The 23,105-nt window shown below is 40.0% G+C and overlaps 1 protein-coding gene and 1 long non-coding RNA gene across 2 annotated transcripts in view; one reads left to right on the plus strand and one right to left on the minus strand.

Moving 5' to 3' along the window:
• Positions 1-23,105, minus strand: part of LOC111875590 — a 185,833-nt gene that overhangs the window by 102,332 nt on the left and 60,396 nt on the right. The window contains exon 2 of the mRNA XM_023871939.2: positions 2,258-2,363. Within this exon, the coding sequence (XP_023727707.1) occupies positions 2,258-2,363 (106 nt within the window). The remainder of the gene's footprint in view (positions 1-2,257; positions 2,364-23,105) is intronic.
• The window catches only part of LOC111875593, a 243,096-nt gene that overhangs the window by 93,878 nt on the left and 126,113 nt on the right, over positions 1-23,105 (plus strand). The gene's annotated exons all lie outside the window — the stretch shown is intronic.

A 23,105-nucleotide genomic window follows, 5' to 3' on the forward strand; every position in this document is an offset into this window, starting at 1 on the left:
GCGGTTTCTCTGAATCATATTTTACAAGCATGTACCAAACCTTTTACAGTGTTACTGGATTAGTGTTCTCATTAACTACAAATGTGTATACGTCGACTAACTTTAATTTTCTTATGTAATTGGTATTAATTTATTGACTTGTTATTAATTTTATGCTATCACTCCCAGTTGTCTTATCTTGGTATTTAGTTACTAACAGTATTAGCAACACTCGTAATAATTCATAAATGTAGGTATATATTTAAGTCTTCTTTAGCTTTATGCTCACCGATTTATTTCTGTCATATTTGTACTTCGTTTTTATTATTTTTCTGTATCTATATATACTCGTGATAACTTTGTAATCGGCCACTGTGCTGTTAAGTTATTGCATGTAAATAAACATGAATTGAATTATTATTATTATTATTATTATTACATGTCTGACAACCTGTCTTCTGTCGGCGGTAGTAAAGTAAGTCACGAAACTTAATGTGTATTGCGTATATTTCGGCAAACTAAGTCAACTTGTTTCAGGCACAGCTGACGTCATTCAAATATTCTTCAGTAAATCAGTTTAAAGCCGGTCGCGGTAGCCGAGCGGTCTAAGGCATGTACTGTCTTCGCTCGCTCGGAAACCGGGATCGTGGGTTCGAAACCCACTCAGGGAATGGATGTTTAGTTTGTGTGTGTGCGTTTTTCTGTGTTTGTATACAGGTAGAGGCCTTGCGACGAGCTGATCACCCGCCCAAGGAGTCCTACCGAATGTGTAAGATCTAGAAAAACTGAAGTGAACGGAGAAGTTCGTGGAGGTAGGCCTAGGCCCACTGGGGCTGTAGTGCCAAGGGGAAAAAAAAAGAATTAGTTTAAAAAGTTCGAGGCGCAGGGGTGCTTATGGGGCAACTGTTGTGGTGAGGGAGCAATAAATTATTATTGGTGGCGGAGCAAGGGTGGAAAGTAGCTCCACCCTTCTGCTCTTTATATATTTTTGTAATTCTGATATTACATTGCGTTCACAATTATTTCAGCAGTCAGTATTATTGGGTTTGCGTGAGTTAAGGCTTTGTTATTTCTTTCAGTTTCTTACATTTCTTTTGTTGTTGGTCGGCCGTGAGATTCACCCGAAAACTTTTGTTAACTTCTTTCGTGTAGCAGATGCTGCTAGACAGCCACATAGTAAATAAATTCCCATCTTTTATGGAATCCGACTGTTCATTACCGTTTGCTTAATGATTCTAATTTACAAGGTCATATTCTATTTCTTTAAGCTCTACTTTAATATTGTCACGTGTTAGTGACTAGACATGGGGTTTGGGTTGATAATTGGATTTACTGAACACTTACAACGCGTAACTACAAATAATTATAACAGTTTAAGGATCTACACACATTTCAAATCACTCTGCTATAGCATATATAAAGCCTTCTGTCTTTACTAAACGGTGCTTGGTAACGGTTCTCAACAATGGAGATTCTTCTACTTTTGTACTTGTACCTCGTTGTCGGGTGGCTACCATTTCATAATAAACGCATGGCTGCAACTAAGTTAAAAGTCAAAATCAAAGCAACTTTACGACTGTCGGTTTACTGTCAACAAGGTCTTCTTGGTTCCAAGCTCACAAGGTTCACGACAGAGATTCTTTCGCAACTGAATTCTTCCAGCTACAGTCCTTATGTAACATCCACTCTGACGAGACGATGGGTTTGTTTCTTAGAAATAGGCTCCACGTCGCGTTCATCAATTGTACACTAACTAGTTGCCTTGCTCGTCCTCGCTAGGTAGTCTCGGATCGGACCACATAGAAACATTGTTTCTATGGTTTCTCTATTGTTGTTGCGAACAGTTGCCTAGCGATGGTTCGCTTGTTGATAGAACAGTTTCCATGTAACTGATAATGTTTATGTAGTCATGCCACAATATTATATATAAGTGGTCCTTCAATCTGTTTTCCAGAATAAAAATGTTTATGCATATTTCTCATCTCCCCTATGAGTTCTAAATGCCTCATCCACATCATCTTAATTGGTGTTAACTTCTAATGTTGTTTTCTGAAGAGTACAATGTCCTTTCTTCTCTATGTTAATTACCTGAGGTTGTAATGATTACCTGGGGCATAGGCGATTACCGCTACCTTCCAAATTCAAAGCGAAACGATAAGTTCCATCAGGCTACTTATCGCCTCGCAATTATCCGCATAAAAATCAATTTAACGGTTAAATCTATAGAAGAAATAAAAGGTAAGACAGCTGTCATAATGATGTTGGGTCAGGTACTTACCGTAAAATGACTGGTTCGTTTTGACATTTATGGTCATGTAGCCCGCCTTGCAGGTGGCTGTTACCGTAGGAGTGAAGTCTTGCTCCACCAAAGCCGAACACCGTCCCTGCAGCACAAAGAGCACAGTGCAATACCTTGCTTTGTGGGTCGCATCGTGACAGGAGGCAATGAGTCACAAGGACGACTACTGGTCTTTCGCAGGACAGGAATATCAAGTCCAGAAATATCAACGTATACAGGCATGAGGTATATAAATATATAAAGTTATGCAGCCTACATAACAATATTCTGTATTTAAAACAAACTACACATTATTGTATTGACGCGTCAATAAAAATAAATGTTGATACAACAGTGTCTACTTTCTTTTAAATACAGAATATTTTTGTGTAGACTGTATACTTTTATATATATTTATATACCTTATTTATAACACACAACAGGATGCAAACTATTAAGATTGTATACAGGCATATGTATTCGTATTGTGTTTTTCTTTGTTATGAAACGGTGTACTACAGTATACCAATGTGGGTACCCTGAAGATGCAAGCAGTATATTCCTCTTAAATTCAAGTGCCCCCTCCCAGATTACACGGTGTCATAACTCAAAGACTAGAGTACGAATCTCACCCGCGTTTAAAACCTCAAATCTCACAAATGTATATTAATAACGTATGTTTGTGTACATGAAATGCACGTATGCATGGCCTGTAACTGCACGTGTGCATAAGCATATGCATGTTACATATTTGAGTGAATGCAGATGCATTCGGATGTGAATCGGATGTGTTGAAAATGTACAGAACGTAACTACAAGCAACTACAGCACTCTCTTTAGTTCACACACTCTACAATTCACTACAACACGCACTGAGTCTTTTAAGTCTGCTGTGTCTTCACGAGTCATTGTCTGGTAACGGCTTCTAACGGAGGACGTTCCTTTTACTCTGGGTTCCAAAACTATCCTTAGCTACCAGCTTCTAACAGCAACGACACACAAGGGCTGAAAAACAGCAGTTCTCTAACTCACCAACCAAGTTGCTCCATTTAACTCAACTGAATTAACTCCACTGATTGTCTGCCCATAACAAGGATTGCCATGGCAAAAGTTGCATTTAGCAAGAAAAAGAATCTTTTTACCAGCAAATTGCACTTAAATTTAAGGAAGAAACTAGTGAAATGCTACATTGGGAGCATAGCTCTGTATGGGGCTGAAACATGGACACTTAGGGCAGTAGATCAGAAACACCTGGAAAGCTTCGAAATGTGGTGCTGGAGAAGGATGGAGAAGATCAGTTGGACCGATTATGTGAGAAATGAAGAAGTGTTATTTAGAGTCAGTGAGCAGAGGAATATCCTACACGAAATAAGAAAACGGAAGGCTAATTGGATTGGTCATATCTTACGCGGTAACTGCCTTCTAAAAGAAGTTATTTGAAGGAAAGATAGAGGGGCGGATAGAAGTGACCAGAAGACGAGGAAGAAGACGTTAGAAGATGCTGGATAACCTTGGGGACAGAAGAGCATATTTTCATTTGAAGGAGAAAGCTCTAGATCGCATCAAGTGGAGGAACTGTTTTGGAAGAGACTGTGGACCTGTCGTCCTGACAGATTACAGATGAATGAATGAACATCTTGGCACGAACCGCAAAGAAAACACAGTTTCAGCTGTCGCAAGGACCGCTTAGAGAACACCTCTTCCCAGTTAGTCCATTGGTATCTGTTGTCTAGCAACGGAAGTTGGTTACAGAGTCATTACTTAGCAACGGGTCAACATGCTACAAGATATACGTGGGTCTCTGTAGGAATATATATATATATGTGTGTGTGTGTGTGTGTATGTAAAGTGGATTACGACAGACCATTGCTGACGAAATTTTACCATTCCTCCTTTAAAATCGGGAGATCCAGGTTCTGAACCCGGCCGGTATATCAGCTATACTGACTTAGGGTTTTCGTAGCGGCCTCCGTAGTCTAGGGGTAACGTTCCCACCTCGTGACTCAAGGTACGCGAGTTCAAAAACCAGGCTGAGGTCGTAGAACTTTTAAGGGCGGAAAAATTCAGGGAATAAGTCCTCCGGGAGGGACTTTAAGCCGTGGGTCCCGTGTCGTAGATTTACGGCACGTAAAAGAACCTCATGTCTCTAGGAGACCTCTGAGCAAAATTAGGCCAAGTTTCCCGCCCAACTAGTTTCCAATTCCTCCGGTAGATGGGGGAAGTATCAAGTACCACTGCCAGAGGAGGGGGGACCTCTCTGACAGAAAGGGACTAAAGTATTAGATACCACTGCCAAGTAGAGGGTAGAAACCTTGCTGGCAGAAAGGGACTAGGAACCCCTGCCAGAGGAGGGACGACCTCGCTGACAGAAAGGGACTAACTATTAGATACCACTGCCAGTAAGAGGTTTGAACCTCGCTGGCAGAAAGGGGCTGATAGTAAGCACCAGTACGGGTAGGGTATGGAGACAGTAGAAATTAAAGGGGGACGCACAATGGACCAGTAACCGGTCTAAGTGCATGGGGAAACCCACCCCCTCAATACGGAATACGGAATAGGGTTTTCGTGATTTTCTTTTGTTGCTTCGTGTAAATGCTGAAATAGTATCTTGAAATACTCCACGACTGATTCCTTCTCCATTGTTCTTTAATTTGCGATTCATAAATAACCAATCAATCGACGTTATGTAGTATGTGGCAGAAAGTTGAAAAGCCTGGCTAAATAAACGAGTAATTAATAAGAGAACAGGGATTCGATTCTCGTCGGAAATATGTTGTTTCTCTTTCACCGTGTTCGGACTTTCAGAATAAGCATACTCGATATTAACGCATTCATATATACAGTAAGTCATTATCAAACTTATCATTTGTGTCTCTGTTTTCTACCCCAAAAATAGTACTGATGCCCCAAAACATTAACCATACTAACTTCTCCTGCGAACTCATTAGAATATTTCGCACGTAATTAAATATTTCGAAAAAAAGATTTAAACGTAATTGGTAAAGCTAATAGCTAAAGCTGTCCTTGTGCTTAATTAGTTAGGCACAACGCCATGAAGGCATATGGGGAATGGGGGTATAACTCCACGTGTTCTTGATCTCGACAATAAATGGAAGGGAGTGGTCACCTTCACTCCCCGGCCGATTTACACCGCTGGGGAAGGGCCTCCGTTACCCATTGGATAGGAGACTGGGTAGGCCTCAGATCTTGTCTGGAGGCTGTGGAGAAGAGAATCTCTGAAATAACATAACTGTTGGTACATATACGCTAATACTACACATATATGTAGCTGATAAGGGCTTTGTTCTGTATTCCACATTCTGAGCATTCAGACTGTGCACTGGAACTTCTCTGGTGGTCCCCGTGAGAACTACAAGATTGTAGTGGCTGATATGCGGTTCTTTTTAACAGAGTAGTATTAAGAAAAAACAGGAAAGAATTTACAAGGCCATTTAAGAGCTTACGACTTTGCTAACCACATGTCTTACCTTTAAACTACCATAAAAATGTCAGTTTGTGAAATAGTTCTGGAATATCTGGTTTGTTTCAGCCTTATATGACCTCACAGAAAGCATTAGCTGCCCGTGCTTTAATGATATTTGAGAGAATACTTAAAATTTCACTCGTTATTCTCCTGCAGAAATTTACGCTATTACTCAGCTATGAAACGTTGAATTGAAGCACAAAATCATAATTTACCAGCGTTAAGACTGCATGCTTTGTAAGGTACTTAACAGTCGGAAAATGCATTTTCACATAAAAACAAGCAGCATAGAAGTGCGTCACCTCGTTGGTGACCTCCACCTTATCGTGGTGAGGGGGTTTGAGTATGCCAAGGACCCTGAGAGCTATACCAGCGGTATCGTAGCTACTGGCAGGGCCTCCCTTGCTGGACAGGTCAAAGGGTAGGCATCAGACGAAGAGAGACACCAAAAACTGATGCCGGAAGCAGCGTCATCAGCAGCGACTTGAAGCACAGAGCAAATGATGCTCGAGATGGTTCAAGTTTGTATAGCAACAGGCGTGACCAGAGTGGTTTGAACGGCTGTTGTACTGCGATGTGGAAAGCAAATGGAAAAACTACCACATTATCACTTTTCCTGGCTAGTCTCTTTCCAAAAACAGAATATCGCATTAAGTGGAGGAACTGTTTTGGAAGAGACTGTGGACCTGTCGTCTGACAGATTACTGATGAATGAATGAAGAAGTGCGTAAATAATAATATGTTTGATCCTGGTATCCATGTTTGGGTAACGCTTGCTACCATTCAGTCCAGAATCGTTTGTTTACTCTTTCGCTATCTAAAAACTTATAATTTAGAATATATAAAAATATTTTTTTTTTTTTGCTTCTGTGTGGGTGTGAAACTTGGTCTCTGATATTAATGGAGGAGCATATACTGAGGTCGTTTGAGAACAGGGCGTTGAGGAGAATATCTGGACCGAAGAGAGGTCAAGTGACGGGAGGTGGGAGAAAACTGCATGCAGAGGAAGCTTAATAACTTTTACTCTTCGTCAAGCATAATTAGAATGATCAAGTTAAGGAGCCTGGAATGGACAAGGAATGTAGCACGAACGGGAGGAAAGAGGAAAGCATATAGGATATTGGTACGAAAGCCAGAAGGAATGAGACCACTGGGAAGATCAAGACGTAGGTTTGTGGATAATATTAAAATGGATCCTAGATAGGACGCAAGGGTATGGACTGGATATATCTGGTTCAGGATAGGGACCAGTGGAGGGCTCATGTGCACACGATAATGAGCCATAGGACTCCAGAAAATGCTGGAAATTTTTTGAGTAGCTGCACAATTGGCGCCTTCTCAAGAAGGGCTCAGCTTCATGAAGTTAATTAAGTACCAATGTAGTTCAGCGAGAGCACAATTGTTTACCAACGGAACGCTGCTATCCTGGTGTACGGAGTAAGAACCCAAGCCTCAGGACTTAAAGAAAACTGAGGGGGCGGATGTATTGCTTCACCCACGCTTACTCGCAGCATACTCGCGAGAGCGCCAGATCTTTATCGGCTGATGATGATGATAATCACAATAAACTAATAAACACTGAAATTCCATTTTCTTTTCATTCTATATTATTTTTAACTTCTTTTGTTTTACTTACTTTTCTTTCCTTTTGGAATACGATTTGAAGAAGAAAACGCCTTCACATTTTATTGCATGGACTATCCCAGATTTTTCCTGGAGGGACTGAAGAAAACTACGAAAATCCTCAGGATAGCCGGTGTAGTACCCGGCCAAGTACCCACGAATAAAAGACTAGAAATTTATTGCTGCAACAGTCTGCTCCGTTTGGGAATGGTTTTTATTAGTGTCTTGGGATGGGGTGAGACAGACCAACTAGTACGTCGGCCACTAATCAGTCTTTTGTACCAGCCCCGGATGATATATATATTGATGAATTTGAAGCAGTCGGTGGAAAGAGAATTGGAAGGAGAAACGACAGTACTCGGAGAAAACCTGCCCTATTGTCACTTTGTTCTTCATAAATCTCACACGACCTGACACGGGCTCGAACCCAGGCTGCCGAGGTGGGAATCTGACGACCAACCGCCTGAACTACGACACGGCTCCGGCTTTGGAATAAACGCGCAGGTAACAATAAGTCTGTAATTATATATAAGAAGACAGAGGGATCTGTCGAAAATAAGCGCACCTGAACCTTAACGTCAGCAAACCAATTGTAAAGGCAAGCTGTCAGCTTCAGTGAGAGACACGTCGATTTGTCACGTGTATACATGTGGAACTGAAACACCATGCAAAAATGATAATGATCGAAGCAAAATATGCAATTAAATAATGGCGAAAAACCGAAATATTTCATAATTTAAATGCAGCTGATAGAAATTAATATCGTCGATAAGTGACAGAGCGAGAGTCGAAAGTTGAACGGCATCCAGTTCGGAACGTACTGCGTACTCACCAAGTGCAGAGCTGTCTCTCTTACTTCCATGCCCTTGACATTCATTTGTTACGTATGAACATAGATTTATGCAAACTTTACTGAACTGTAGATAGATCCAGCAACTATTTCCTCTTGCAAGCTTACAGCTTTAAATATTCATGCAACCAGAAGATGTCAGTGACATTTATGTAGGTGTAATTTCTGTTATTTGCTTTCTGTAGAGGCCCTTCGCCGTTTCGAAATATGTTGTAGTCTTTCATTTTCAAGTATAACTTGAAGTCTAACACTGTTCAGTGACTTTCTATTTACTTTTTATGAAATTCATGTTGAAACAACATGTCCTGGCACGGCAAAATGTTTCCAGAGGAATTCTTCGCGTCGTTCAGAATGTTTTTCATAAAGTGGCACGCTGTAAACACAGTACGACAGTGTCACTTAAGATGAATTATGTCACTCAATGTTGAAACACCAGTTTAGTTTTCTGCGGTCCTCTACTTTCTATTTTGGCCACCAGGCTTCCGAATATGTAAGTTTCGCCTAACATTGTCCCAAATAACGTTACCCCGTTATTGCTTTTATTGATGCACTTTTCAAATCAAGGACTCACTTATCGTCAAGTTAACTCATTTTGTCTTTCGCCCTAGGAAAAAGTAAAGTTATCTCTGTAACAAGCCGTGGAGCCCCATATGGTTGTGAGACGTCGAGGTTTCCACATTTTCTAGACAGTCGGTTCACAGATGGCGGTGAGGTATTCAGTCTTACATGCCGGCCGCCCTTTACCCCCAGGAAGATTCCTGGTACTAATTTCTGTTATATTCTGAGTCGATCCCAGGGTCATAGTGCGGCTGGAAGAAATAGATCAATTGAGAAATCCAATGCCCTCATCGGGAATCGAACCCGAGACCTTCAGGCTTGTAGTATAGTGTCTCAACCCACTACGCTACCGCGTTCCCCCTATTCACCCTAGAGTTTAAGAAAGTTGTCGACGAGGAGGGTTGCCCGCCCGAACAAATGTTTAATGTCGACGAGACCGGGCCGTTAACCACCCCTCGCTCCCTTCACCATTTGGCAGCGGAGAATATAACACAAAATACTAAATGTCAAATCAACATTATTGCAGTCTGTAATGGCATGTATTTTCGGCCAAAAATGTGCAAGTATTTACAATCGCGTTCATATGATTCAGTATTAGTAGTCCTCAATTTCTGTAATTCCTCTCCAATATCGTCAGTTCCATTTTGATCAGGCAGGGCGGAACCTGTTGCTGATCCAAGAAAACGCATTCAGCAGGATTAATTTGATTAAGATATTTTCGAAGCGCCTGATCTGCATGACTAATATGACTTATCATTCGCTGTTAACGTTTTTCAAGTTTCCTTTTAAGGTTCTTTGCTTCGTGCCGTACGTGTATCTCACAAATTTTATGAATTAAATTTCTATATTTTTGTGAACACTACCGTCTCTTTGGTTATGACGCAGTATAATGCGCCAGGACGAACCGTAATCTTAATATTCACTGCTCTGGAAAGCTCAAATCCGGTTTTCTAACAGAATATTTTACAGGGTTACCAAGAATAATTAAATCTGAATAAAATGTAATTACTAATTTTATCTAAATATTTCTAGCCAATCGTCGAGCAGCTGAAGTGTATCAGCATGGAAATAACAATTTCATAAAATCAAAAATAATGCAAATTACCAGGTTCTCCCAGAAGGGTTGTGCGAGCAACATATATTAAAGTTTGTTTGTTCCGCAGTTTATTAGTCGTCGTTTTCCAGAATTACTAGATTAATTGACGTAAATTAAAGCGTGTATCAAGTGTAGTCGGTTTTACTGGAATGCAGTTTAGTACGTGAGGCACTGTAAAATTGTAGAAAGACAGAGTATTTCCGAGATGAACTGGAAAGAATATAAGAGGCTACGGTGGATCTTAGGGAGTCAGATTCTGAGGAAGTACGCTTACTTATGCTACCTCTGGAATGTGTTGAACGGCGAGCTTTGGTATCAGAGTTATTGTACCTTCGGGTCCTGTGACGAAAGAGTTCGTAATTAGCATAATGGAAAGTGCAAATTCAATGTTCCTGGAAAAATAAGAGTTAGTTAGAAAATGCATTTGTTAGAGGGAAACTGCAACTTTCACTAATTACACAAGAGACACACGTGTAGACCTGCGCTACGACAAACATCCGGCATAAGAATCTTCCAGAAGACGCCTAGCCCAGTCAAAACAAAATGTGTTTAGAGGTTTCAACGTTGATTCAAGTGTTAAGAAGATATTTAAACTGTAAATAAGCTGAAGTACTGTGAACAAAACGCTTGCTGCTTGTGAAATGTCCGTTCATTATTTCCTGAAAGATTCTCTGTGTTCATAACGTTATCATTCCAGATATCTCTTTGTTGTAGGAAGAACTGTTCTTTGTCAAGTGTTGCGACATTGTTAATTTTGGTCTTGCGAAATATATGTATTTCATTCACTTAGAATAGAACTCTTATTGTTCTCCTAGCACGTAGACCTAAACAAAATTTCATGAAATTAGACACCTCCAGATATGATTCGATGTACATCTGTGATCACAGTTGTTACACTTAATAAATGTTTATTACTAGATTACATGATTTTTCAGTTCAACAGCTTTTGATCATCGAGCAATGTACCACTTATAATAGAAAAAATTGCTCAGTGGTTAGTCTTTCTGCTTTGTACTCTCGAGTTTCCACAATCGACTTTTCTGAACTGAGGGTGTCTCTTGTTTTCTTCCTTCCCTAGGGGCAAATACTGGAGCAAGTAACTTAGAATAGGACATTATTTGCTACCATCCTCCCAGTCGACCTCATTTAACTTTTACAGTTGAAGAAGAAACGCTACATAAAGCACATTGGACTGACAAAGAGAGTACCGATTTGTGTAACATTAAATGTCGTTTGCATGCCTTCTTCACACCTCTAAATAAGGATGCTGGATTCTAAGAGACAATATAAAAAGTTAGAAACACGGAATTTCAAGCTATACTCCCTGGAGGGAAATTTAGGTAATTTTTCCGTCACATTTAATGGGTTATAATTGTCTAATGTAATAAAAAGGGCAATGGAATTATGTGCTTTACAGCTCTGTGTTTGGTTGGATTACGTACATAGACCATTTCATTTTTAGCGCGTTTTCTATACATTCGGGTGTTTTGCCCTCGTCATTGGCACAGATGAATGCTCTTCTCCCTGTTTCGTTTCATTATACGTCATGTTTGTTGTAGTGAGCCTCGAATTCGGCAACGGTCCTTTGCCCTGTACGGATTTGGCATCGCTGTATCGTATGCGTCATGTCATTGCGCTTTGGTAGGCGTCGGCCGCTGATGACCTACTCCGTCGCTTCATCTTCGGCATGCCCATTACATTAGCGGAAAGTTCATCTTTAATTTTTTGATCTTTCAATGTTTTGTATTAAGCTGTCATAAAAATTCTATTTTACATTTTTTCTTAACAAGCATCAACACAAATTTATAGATGTCTAATATGTATTACCGGTCACGGTAGCCGGGCAGTCTAAGGCATATACTGTCTTCGCTCTCTCGGGAGCCGGGATCGTCGGTTCTAATCTCACTCAGGATATAGATGTTTGGTGTCTGTGTGAGTATGCGCGTTTTCTCTGTTTGTGTACAGGTAGAGGCCTTGCAATGAGCTGATCACCCCCACAAGGAGTCCTACGGAATGTCTAAAATCTAGCAAACCGAAGCGAAATGGAGAGTTTCATAGAGGCAAGCCAAGGCCAAAACTGTGGCTGTAGCGCCAAAAGAAAAAAAGAATATGTATTACGAATGCATTACATGTTTTGATTAAAATGGTGTAATACTATAATCATGGTATACAGCGAACTACACGACAATTTTATTAACCACAAAAATAAAACTAGACAAAATCGAACGAATAAGAACGTTAGCTTCAATTTTATTGTAGTTACACTAAGCTATGCCATTACATGTTTCGATCTTAACAAATAATCATCAGGTAGTTAAAAATAAATAAACCATAGAATCACTGAATTACAAGTTAAAATTATAATGAATTTCTATAAAATGGATCCAGTTTTCGTAGGAAGGTATGTAGTACAATTTATTATTAAAACGTTAAACTGAGGCTGCAGTTACATATAATTTTGTTTATAATATTGGTATATTTTGACCAGTACACTGCGCGGTTAACTGGAAAGGTGCAAACGTTTCTAAGTGTTCCTAACATGGAACTTCTTGATGAATGGTGGAATTGGTGTTGTCGGGTGATTAGAGGGTGTTTGTGAATCGCAATGGTGCTCCTGTTTTTTGTTATCTATTGAGCTGGCGGTGACAGTTAAAAAGTTGACGTTTTAAATTTTGTACAACCTGAAGATGATCAATACAAATCGAAACAGGTAGTTAATTTGTAATAAATATTAGACATAGAGAAAGGTAAATTACAATTTTAGTGATAGTTCGAGAATTCTTCGCCAAATTATAAACGGTTGCCAATCCCAGTGGCCGCGCCGTCCGAGGTATGAAATATTTTCCCCCGCTCAATTACTGGAATAGCGTGTTCAAAGTCTACTCGACACATAGATGTCTACGTTTGTTCTGTATTTGTGTTGCTCTGTGTAGGTACAGGCCTTCCGTCCTGCTGATCCCCGTCCAAGGAGTCCTACCATCTGTCCACAAGATTCACAATTTCATAATTAATTTTGAATGGGATCAGCGCGAGATCCTAAAAGTAGAAGAAGTATATATATGCTTTTGGTATTTAAGAATGAGATAAGGGGAGTATTCAGTTCGCATTGTTTTCAGGATGCTTGTCAGTCTGTCCGCAAATAACAGCAGCATACCACGGAAATGGTCTGGATTAAATTCCGTGTAAGAGACTTACACTACATTATGTCAGAATATTGGTATTTTGGTTTTATGGTCCACACAGAGCGCTACACTATGTTCGCTACGTACGCTACGTACGCTGTGTACACTCTGCGACGCAGCTAACATAGGGAACATAGCGTACGTAGCGTACGGAAATCTGTGTGGCCAGTCACATTGGCAATGAAGGGAGATATTTTTCTGTTCGTATAGCGAACATAGCGTGCGTCGCGTACGTAGCGTTCTGTGTGGCCGAACCTTAACTGGTTCATTTTAATAACCAGTTCATTTGCATCGTATGAAATGTTGCCTGCATTTTTTGAGTAAAATTCTATTACCCTAGTATTTCTATTTGTGTAATTCATTCACTGTTTAACTCCTTTAAGGCCTAAACATTTTGGAGTACTTCTTTGTCTCTGAGAAGAAGACATCTTTGACGAATAATTCAATGAAGTGACAACTTGTTGCATTTGACCGAACACACTATGTTTCTCCGCTACTTGTACTCAGAGAACCGATGATGATGTTCACTTTTAATTATTTATTAATCATAAAACAACTTCTTTATGCTACACATCAGATTAATTACTTCATAAAATGAGTTATTTTCATCTAAGAGCTCTTATCTTCAGCTGACATGAGCTGTATGTCCCATCAGGCAAATTACACTCTTATTGGTTTTGACAATTCTTTTGATAAGTTGATTCTAAAGTGTTCTGAAGATGGTGCATACCACACAGAATTGCTGACATTTTGGACCTCTCCCATCGTCCGGTATTCTAGGAAATATAAAACACGACGTTTCGGAAACTGGATTAGTTCGGTCCTCAGGTGAAGGAGGGAAGACACCTGCTTTGTTGGCCCCCTTAGAAAGGGCTTATCCTAAATCTCCAATGATCAAGGTTAGCTCTTTCTAAGGGGCCCAACTGAGTATGTGTTTCTCCTTCACCTGAGGACCGAAACAGATCAAATTTCCGAAACGTCGTGTTTTAAATTTTCTAGAATACCGGACTATGAAAAAAGCCCAAAAACTAATAATTCTGTTGTTTTATTGACACATTTCAAATTAAAGTTGCTATTAAAATTTATGTTCAATTTAATGTTCAAATACTTGATGTTTTAATTTGGTTATTTCTGTAAGATGATACTGAATCCATATTAATTATTATCATTATTATTATAATTGTTATTATAGTCTAAGTGAGTTTCCTGTAGCTATTTATTTTATGATTCTTGCTGTGGTCTGCATGGGGCTCGGATCAGAATGGAATGTTTTACATGATAGTGGAAATATCAGTATTAACTATTTAACATGACGTCCAGCATGTTGTAGTGATTTGTAATTAATAGGTAATTGCAACAAATGAACATTATTGTCGTGTTGCGTACAAGTGCAATTATATGTAGCCTAGTCTTCGGTGAAAGTTATAGACTTCCCTAAAACAAACAAGTTGCGTGTTAGACAATGTTTGTAGAAAGCTTGTTGCTTTCGGGAAAACCACGAGTATGGTTACAGTACTTATAAAGTGTACAATATCCAAAGCGTTGTCCACTCTACTGCGATTGTCCAGCCATCTAGCGGATACCCGCCTGACGGCCTCATATTCCTATTGTCAGTAGATTAGGCAGGTGTCAAATGTTAATGAAACACGCGTTCTTAATGCCATTCACAAGATATTCGACAGTAAAGAAATGAGCAAGTCAGTGAATAAGTGAGTGACTGAGGATGTCCGAAAGGTATGGACTCAGTTATATAATATGGAATATTCAAAGAAATTAATTCAATCAGAAATTAGCTATATCAGCCCAGAAGTGCTAAGGAACATTCAAAACAGCGTGAACTGTTTATAAACGTGCTTCGGCTTTCATGGACGATATTCCGAAGACGTTAAACATGCTATTGGCTCCCAACTTTTTGCACTTCCTGTATAAAATCGCAAAGAATGTATTGGGGGTAACGGCACATGCAATTCCTACTCGAAACTATGAACATATTTACTGTATAAGGAAGAAACAGAAATATTTTATTATAAATACCGTATTTACGCATGTATAGGCCGCACATTTTTTACCAAAAATTCAAGAGGAAAACTGGGGTGCGGCTTATATTCGAAATATTCGAAATCACACTTCATTTAAAAAAAATATATTCATAATTAGTAATACAGGGTGTAATACTCCTGAAATAATATTCCAAGAAAATTATTTTTTCTATAATTTCTGTCTGAAAATTGTGCTGCGCCCTATACATGCACGCGGCCTATACATGTGTAAATACGGTATTTCTAATCAAATGGAAAGGGGGTAAATTTGAGTTTTGCTTAATTAAGCTCCACTCCATGAGGGTGTATGGGGAAGCAGAGGCAATAGTATTGCTCCGTACGTTCTTAACCTCAGCACTAGTGGAGCTGAGCTGTGAGCTTCACACTCCGGCCGTTTTATTATCGGGAAATAGGCACTGGTGCCTACTGTATAAGAAGTTGGATGGTCCCCGGAGCCCGTCTTAGAATATAACATCTCTTGCTCCCTTCTGGGACCTAAATCTTGTTCCTGTTCTGTCCAGCCCATAGCGGGTCACTATATCGACTGAGTTATCCCGGCTACCACAATCAAATGTAAAATATCGAAATGCATCTCAGGTATCGAATCTCTCACTCTCTTAAACGACGCAGACGCAGATCCACACGACCCGATGTAATGTTTATAGAGGCTTCACGATTGGTCATCACAGGTCAAACCGGGGACATCCGCTTTATATGCAATGAACGGAACGCCACACGAAACCTGACACATAATCATGCAAACAAGTGAATGCACTGAACCGTACTACAGAACATCGCGGTATCGCGTAATTGCTAATAATGTGTACCTTGCGTGAACCTACGTCTCCCGTCGGCTTAAGCACACGTAAGTGACCTCTTATGTATACAAAGATGTTCTGCCGTATGATCACCGCAGTTAGTGCCAGGGGACCGTTATAAGTCACCAGGAACTAAATGAAACGGTTTCTCTGTCTGGCTCCATTATACGTACACTATTATTATGCAAATACGTTGCTGCTATAGACAAAAGAGAGACAGTGATCAGTTTTGTGAAGTACATAAACCGTGCTTTTTTTTTTTCTGGAAAAAGTGGGGGTACTTCATAAGCAAAGTATATGACGGGAGGCACGTGTTTTATGTTTCGTAGTAAAAATTCTATGATCTGACTCAGGATACGGACCACGGTAATGAACGTTCGGGTTCCATAAAGTGCTGGGATATTCTTGAGTAGCTGCAGATTTGGCTTCTCCTCAAGAAGCTCCATAATTGCGTATGTAAGTAAGTAAAAATTCTATATACGGTCCTTTTTCAAGAATGTTGTTAAATTTATATTTAACTATGGCTTCCGCCTCACATACTCAAAAACCAATCACAACATCCGTTACTGAAAATACTTAGGTTTTCCAAGAAGCAATTCAAAATAGGTCCTTTTCGTGAAAATGGCCGCAGAGAATATATTGTTTGCAGATCACCCACTGTCAGCATCTGCACTATCTCCAACCAGCTCGTGCTGCCCCCTATTGGCGAAATATCTTACCATAATGTCACGCAGCATCATTACTATTTCAATCTAAGGATATGACGGAGTTTTGTGTGCCGGTCCTAAGTAACGTCGATGGCAGCACCAAAAAGGCAACTCACACAGGCCTACTCTACGACACAGGGTGCGTCATGCCTTTTATAGGTAATATTTTGGAAGAAAAGTCCTATGTAAGTATGCTTGACTTTCCCACCTGCGTATCAATACCAGAAGTATGTAGAAAATGGAATCTAGTAACTTCCTAACGATGACGTAAAGACCTGCGTCACTACTAATGACAGCGCCCCAATATTCCCACAGCTCACAACTCAATACGCAGCCACTTAATTTGCAGATATAATTCGAAATGTCCGTCTGTCCGTCTCTGTCTACATTTCTAAGACTAATATTAATGTCCGGTGAATGTAGCTGGAAAGTTATTCGCTTTAGAAAGGAAATCACGAGAAGTAAGTAAGTAAGTATTTTTTAATTCTGACTAGAAATTAATGTACGTAATACTAGAACGTGCATGTGAAACCAAATGAGCGTTCAAATGTCCGAAAGTTTCCACGTAGACTGTGTGAATCATGCACGTATTGCGTGCAATAGAAGCTTCCCACTTCCCGCCTGTGTATGTCACCACTAAAGTAACGCATCCTTAACACTGTTCTTTTTCAACCAACTGTAAAATGTAGGACACGGAAGAGCATCTTGTTAGAGATGAAGAAAAAGTGCAAACCAATTTCATTGTGGAGTTTTCTGACGTAAGCATTGTTTTAATCCCATTCAATCTTCTGTCTCTTTGATTTCGGTAAGACAGTGTTCAAGAGATCATTTTATGTTCTGTTAAGCAGGCTTGAAAGAGGCTGGTACATTTCTTTCGCATATGAATTGCTGAGCTGAAAATGGGTATATACATAATACTATAGAGATACGAATAAAAGTATTTAAGATAAATACTTTTTGTGAGATGTGAAGCCATAGAGGCTGGTAGACATAAAGCGAGATATCGGGAGAGTGTTGTTCGGCCATTTGTTTACTACTTGCTGCTTGTCGGTTGCTTGCTTGATTTACTCGTCGAGCCTGAAGATGTAGGCGGCACGTTTCTCCGAAACATTAGTAAAAATCCAGTAGGCTACATGTCATCACATCCTTGGAGACCGCTGTGTGATCCTCAAATTTACAAAATCATCGTCATTCCTATGTTTTTCGTATCTATGTATGTATGTATGTATGTATGTATGTATGTATGTATGACCACTCAATGAATCTGCTCCATTGAAAAGTACAAAGTAGTCCAGTGCCTTCTTAACAATATTGAATACCTCTTCGGCCGCGACGCTCATCTTCTGCAGATGCAAATACGTATTACTGTAATCAAAGTCATATGTATGCAATGTTAATCACGTTTCATATAAAGCTTACATTAAAGTGAGAAAATATTTGTCTTTCCTTTTCATTATTCATGATGCATATAAAAAATGTATCAAATTATTGTTTTATATATTAATTAATAAAGGAAAAGTAAAGGTTTCCCTGTAACAGGCCGTGGAGGCCCATAGGGTTGTGAGATGTTGAGGTTCCCATATTATCCAGACAGTCCGCTCATAGATGGCGGCAAGGTTGTCAGCCCTACGCACCGGCCGCGCTTTACCCCCAAGAATATTCCAAAAATATTCCTGGTACTCATTTCTGTTAGAGGCTGAGTCGACCCCAATATTATATACCATGTGTAATATACGAGTATATTCAAATTTAAATATTACATCTCTTGAATTATGAAGAGAAAACAAAAGAGAGATAAAAGGAATAGTCGAGAGAAATAAATTCTCCATATTTTAGAGAGAGATCCTGAACACGCCCGATAAGTGTCTTTGCGTAATTAATGATACAGAAACAAAATATGTTACAGTTTGCGTCAACAAAAAATGGACGTAAGCGACAATGAGTTTCGAAATACGCAATGAACTCCTTTTTTGGAAAATAACGTGACACCTTTACATTCATATTAATGATGTGTGAATAATAGTGAAATATTCTGCAGTAAGAATGTGTGTAGGGCTATAACTTAGAAAGAACATTCTCATAAGCTCAGCTGTAACAGCACTCAAGGGCCGCGCAATAGCTCAAGCGGTCAGTCGCTGGCTTCCCACCGCAGCGGCCCGGGTTCGATCCCGGGGTCTGGTCAAGTTGGATTTGTGGTGGACAAAGTGGCGCTGGGGTAGGTTTTCTCCGAGTACTTCAGTTTCCCCTGTTAATCTTCATTCCACCAATTGCTCCACAATCATCCTCACCTATCATCTGGGGCTGGTACAATAGGCCAGAAGTGGCCGCAGTACAAGGGACTTAGTCCCACACCAGTAGCAATAAAAAAATAGTCCCACCCCATGAGCAATATAAAGACAACATTCCAACTGCAATAATTATAACAGTAAATAACAGGACATTACTTAGCTAGGAATTATATAATGGGGTTGTCTTTCCTACGGCCTTACAGCAAGGTTATGCATTATTAAGTGAAGCTTATTAGTCATGTAGCTTATCAGTGCTGACTGACTCACCTCAGAAACTTACGTAAGTTCACCGGTTGCCCTATAGAGTACAGACTACTACTGCCTTTTCTAATCTTCTATAAATTCGTTACGAAGTATCACACTTCCGACACCAAAAACATTTGATGTCCATAATGAGCCACCATTTGGAATAACTCAGTCAGTTATGTAACTTGCTGAGGTCACTGAGCCAAAATTGCGGACGTTTCCCGCCCAACAGCAGTCACTAATACCTCTGGTAGATGGGGGAAGCATTATAGATACCTCTCAGCTAGTAGAGCCGGTCTCGCTGGCTGGGCGGGACTGATGGTTAGCACCAATACCGGTAGGATATAGAGATTGGTAGAAATCATAGAGGGAAGCACAATGGACCACTACAGGTCTAAGTGCATGGGGAAACCCACCCTCTCCAATAACTAACTATGTAACTTGCTGTTAGTTGATGGCTTGGAATTAAATTCGAGAAGAAGCAAGAAAATAATTGTCGGTTCTACCAGCGCTTCTGGGGCCCGCCCAGCCTCCTGTTGATATTAGGAAGCCATTTATCCGGAAGTAAAGATACCGGAACGATAAGCGGATAACCCAGCCTCACATTGTGCCGATATTAAAACGCTTCGACCTGTACTTTCACTCTATTTACTATCTGATGTACCTGCTTCTAATCCCTGCTCTCATTTTAGATAAACTCCAAGTAGTTTGCTTGATTGATGTGAGTGACGACGGTTTGGGGTTGCAAAATATTTATTTCTTTTTAGTTATCTCTTCTTATATTCTAAATATTATAAGACTCATGCCATAGTCATGCCTCTCACAGCGAAATTTATTTAATTTAATTTAATAATAATTAATAGTGTGACAGTGCGCCCCGAGTTTCGAACCATATGAACATATCCTTAAATGATATTTCATATTGACTTTAACACTGAAATCGCAGTTTTCATACCCGCTCGGGACAGGCATATAGGCTTATAGCGGCGTGTTTGTCTGTTGCTTTGTACACGTACAGGCTGAAGGATCGGCTGGTCCTCCATTAAAAATACCTACTGAATGTCTAAAATATTAAATAAAATAGAAAAATCTGCACCGTTATCGAAAATGTTCGACCAAGAATCGGAAAGTACAACAGAAGAGATTAAGTGGATGGTCCTCATTAATGTGCGAGGGTGCGTCAGTAAATAAATCACAAATGATTATAAAACCTAAACCATGTGATATTCGAGCCTCGAAAAATATTTATTTCTGGACACATTGTTAACCAACATTGAAACACAGTGAGTCGAAAACCGTAACATAGAAGTTTTCGACTGTTGCTTCAGCCACTTCCGCACCTCCGTTTCAACCTCTTCGGCATCAGAGAAATATTTTCCACCAAGGCGGCAAGATATTTACCACTTTACGAGTTAAATACCCCCCACCGTAAACAGGAAGCTTTTTTATGAATATCCTTTGAATTAAGTCCTTTTGCCCACAAAAGTGCACAACGGAACACTGCTTTTCGGTAGTACACCCTTAAGCGCGGTCGCCATTTTGACTACTGAAACCAGTCTCGAACATGCGCATGCGCGTCTACTAACCAGACTGTTATGAATCTGGACTGTGCTGCTACCTAGTGATACACATAGAAGATCTGCTACATCCAATAAAACTGTTTTACTTACTGACTCTCTATCGAATGTTCCGTCAATGTAACAGATACAAAATTAAATAATTACTGAAGCCGGCCATAAACAAATATACTGATAACCTGTCTGACTCCTCAGTCAGTAGGTACCAGATTGGAATCTCTGTCTGTGCCCGGCTGTTGTAAATTCTTTGACATTTTTCCTCAGTTCTTCCAGATAAATATTCAGATAATATATTAATATAGCCAACGACTGAATTTATTTAGTGTAACCGATTACTAATTATCTTAACGTCCCTCAAAAGATAAGAGTTAAAATCTTCCTTTCTTTTATTAAGCACAACACCATGACGATATTACAGGATACTCGTGAATAGGTCAAGACTCACTCCTTGAATTGGCAGAAGAATGAGCCATGAAGGCATATAAGGGAATGGAGGTACAGCTCTACGCGTTATCAGCGTCGAATCAGATTGGGGTGAGCGATCGACTTCACGCCCCTACAGCTTTGTGCACGAAGAAGAACCCGCAGTATATATTGGACAGGAGATTGGATGGTCCTCAGAGCCAGTCTGGACGCTGTGGGGAAGGTAAACTTCTCTTGCTCCTGTCGTCAAACAAAGCACGATTCCCTGGTTTTCCAGCTTGTAGCCTAGTGGTCATATCGACTGAGCTGTCCCGACTCCAATACGTTCCTTAGTGAGTACTACATAACGTCATTATATTTATCTCCTTTCAGTGACATAGCTTACAAAAGTATGGAGTATTTACGTCCGTAGCTAAAGGAGCTTGAGGTAGTTAATTATGTTTAGCTCCATTATTTCACCTTTCCTTTTCCTTTCTATTGAAAACAAGGTCGGGTAATGTAACTTGAACGAGAAAATTTATGTCGGGTCTCCGATCTTTAGACTTGAAGCAGTTTATCCAACAAAGGATATTACAAAGCTACTGTAAATCACTGGGCACTTTAACATATTTGCCTCCTAGCCGGTGGTATCACTGGATGTCGCTGTGTAGCGGTGTCTGCCTGTCATGTTATCTATCCTTACACTGACTGTACTGAGAAGATCTTCGAAGGTTTGCTCAGAGTCTCCAGATGAATGTCTGGATATTATTCTGAAGTAGACATGAAAACATGCTCCTGCATCCCACTGAATTCGTAATTGCTATCATCGCACCATATTCGATTCTCATCATCATCATCATCATCATCATCATCATCATCATCATCATCAGTAATCTGTCAAGACGACAGGTCCACAGTCTCTTCCAAAACAATTCCTCCACTTAATGCGATCTAGAGCTTTCTCCTTCAAATGACAGTATCCTCTTCTGTCCCCAAGGTCATCCAGCATCTTCTTACGTCTTCTTCCTCGTCTTCTNAATTAACACTTCTTCATTTCTCACATAATCGGTCCAACTGATCTTCTCCATCCTTCTCCAATACCATATTTCGAAACTTTCCAGATGTTTCTGATCTACTGCCCTAAGTGTCCATGTTTCAGCCCCATACAGAGCTATGCTCCAAATGTAGCATTTCACTAGTTTCTTCCTTAAATTTAAGTCCAATTTGCTGGTAAAAAGATTCTTCATCTTGCTAAATGCAACTTTTGCCATGGCAATCCTGGATATAATTTCACACGTATACCTTCCATCATCTGTTAACAAGCTACCGAAATATTTAAAACATTTCACATTCTCCAGTTGTTTTTGGTTATTCGATTCTACGGCACATAATTTTTTTTAATTAGCTTAGTGGGGGGTGAAGTCCAACTGAGTCCACTCGGCACGGAAGCCACTGATTGGCCTGTTGTACTTGCCCCGGGTGATTATGATGATGGAGAATTTGATGGAATGAAGATTTGAAAAGGAAACCGAAGTACTCGGAGGATACCCGCCCCAGCATCATTTTGTCCACCACAAATCTCGCTTGACCAGACCCCGGGATCGAACCCGGGCTGCCGCGGTGGGAAGCCAGCAACTAGCCAGTTGAGCTATGGCGCGGCCTTCTATGGCACATAACCTCAGCACTGTTTCTAAAACTGTGCTACACAGTCCGTCAACAATGCAACAAATTTTTCCTTATTCCTTACACTTTTATTTTCGACACATGTTTCGGCCCCAAATAACCATCTTCAGGTGTCTTACTATGCTATAACTCGTACGCTACATTAATATTGTCCATTCATCATATATGCTACTGCACGCTTCATGATTTAAAACGTCATACTCGTAGTCGATTGGTATGCACTAAAATAGCACGCTCCGTAGTTCATTTAATTTAAAACTAATAAAATCTATTAAAATTCTCTTTAAATTTTGTA

Source organism: Cryptotermes secundus, unplaced genomic scaffold, assembly GCF_002891405.2.
Source record: "Cryptotermes secundus unplaced genomic scaffold, Csec_1.0 scaffold50, whole genome shotgun sequence".
NCBI lineage: Eukaryota > Metazoa > Arthropoda > Insecta > Blattodea > Kalotermitidae > Cryptotermes > Cryptotermes secundus.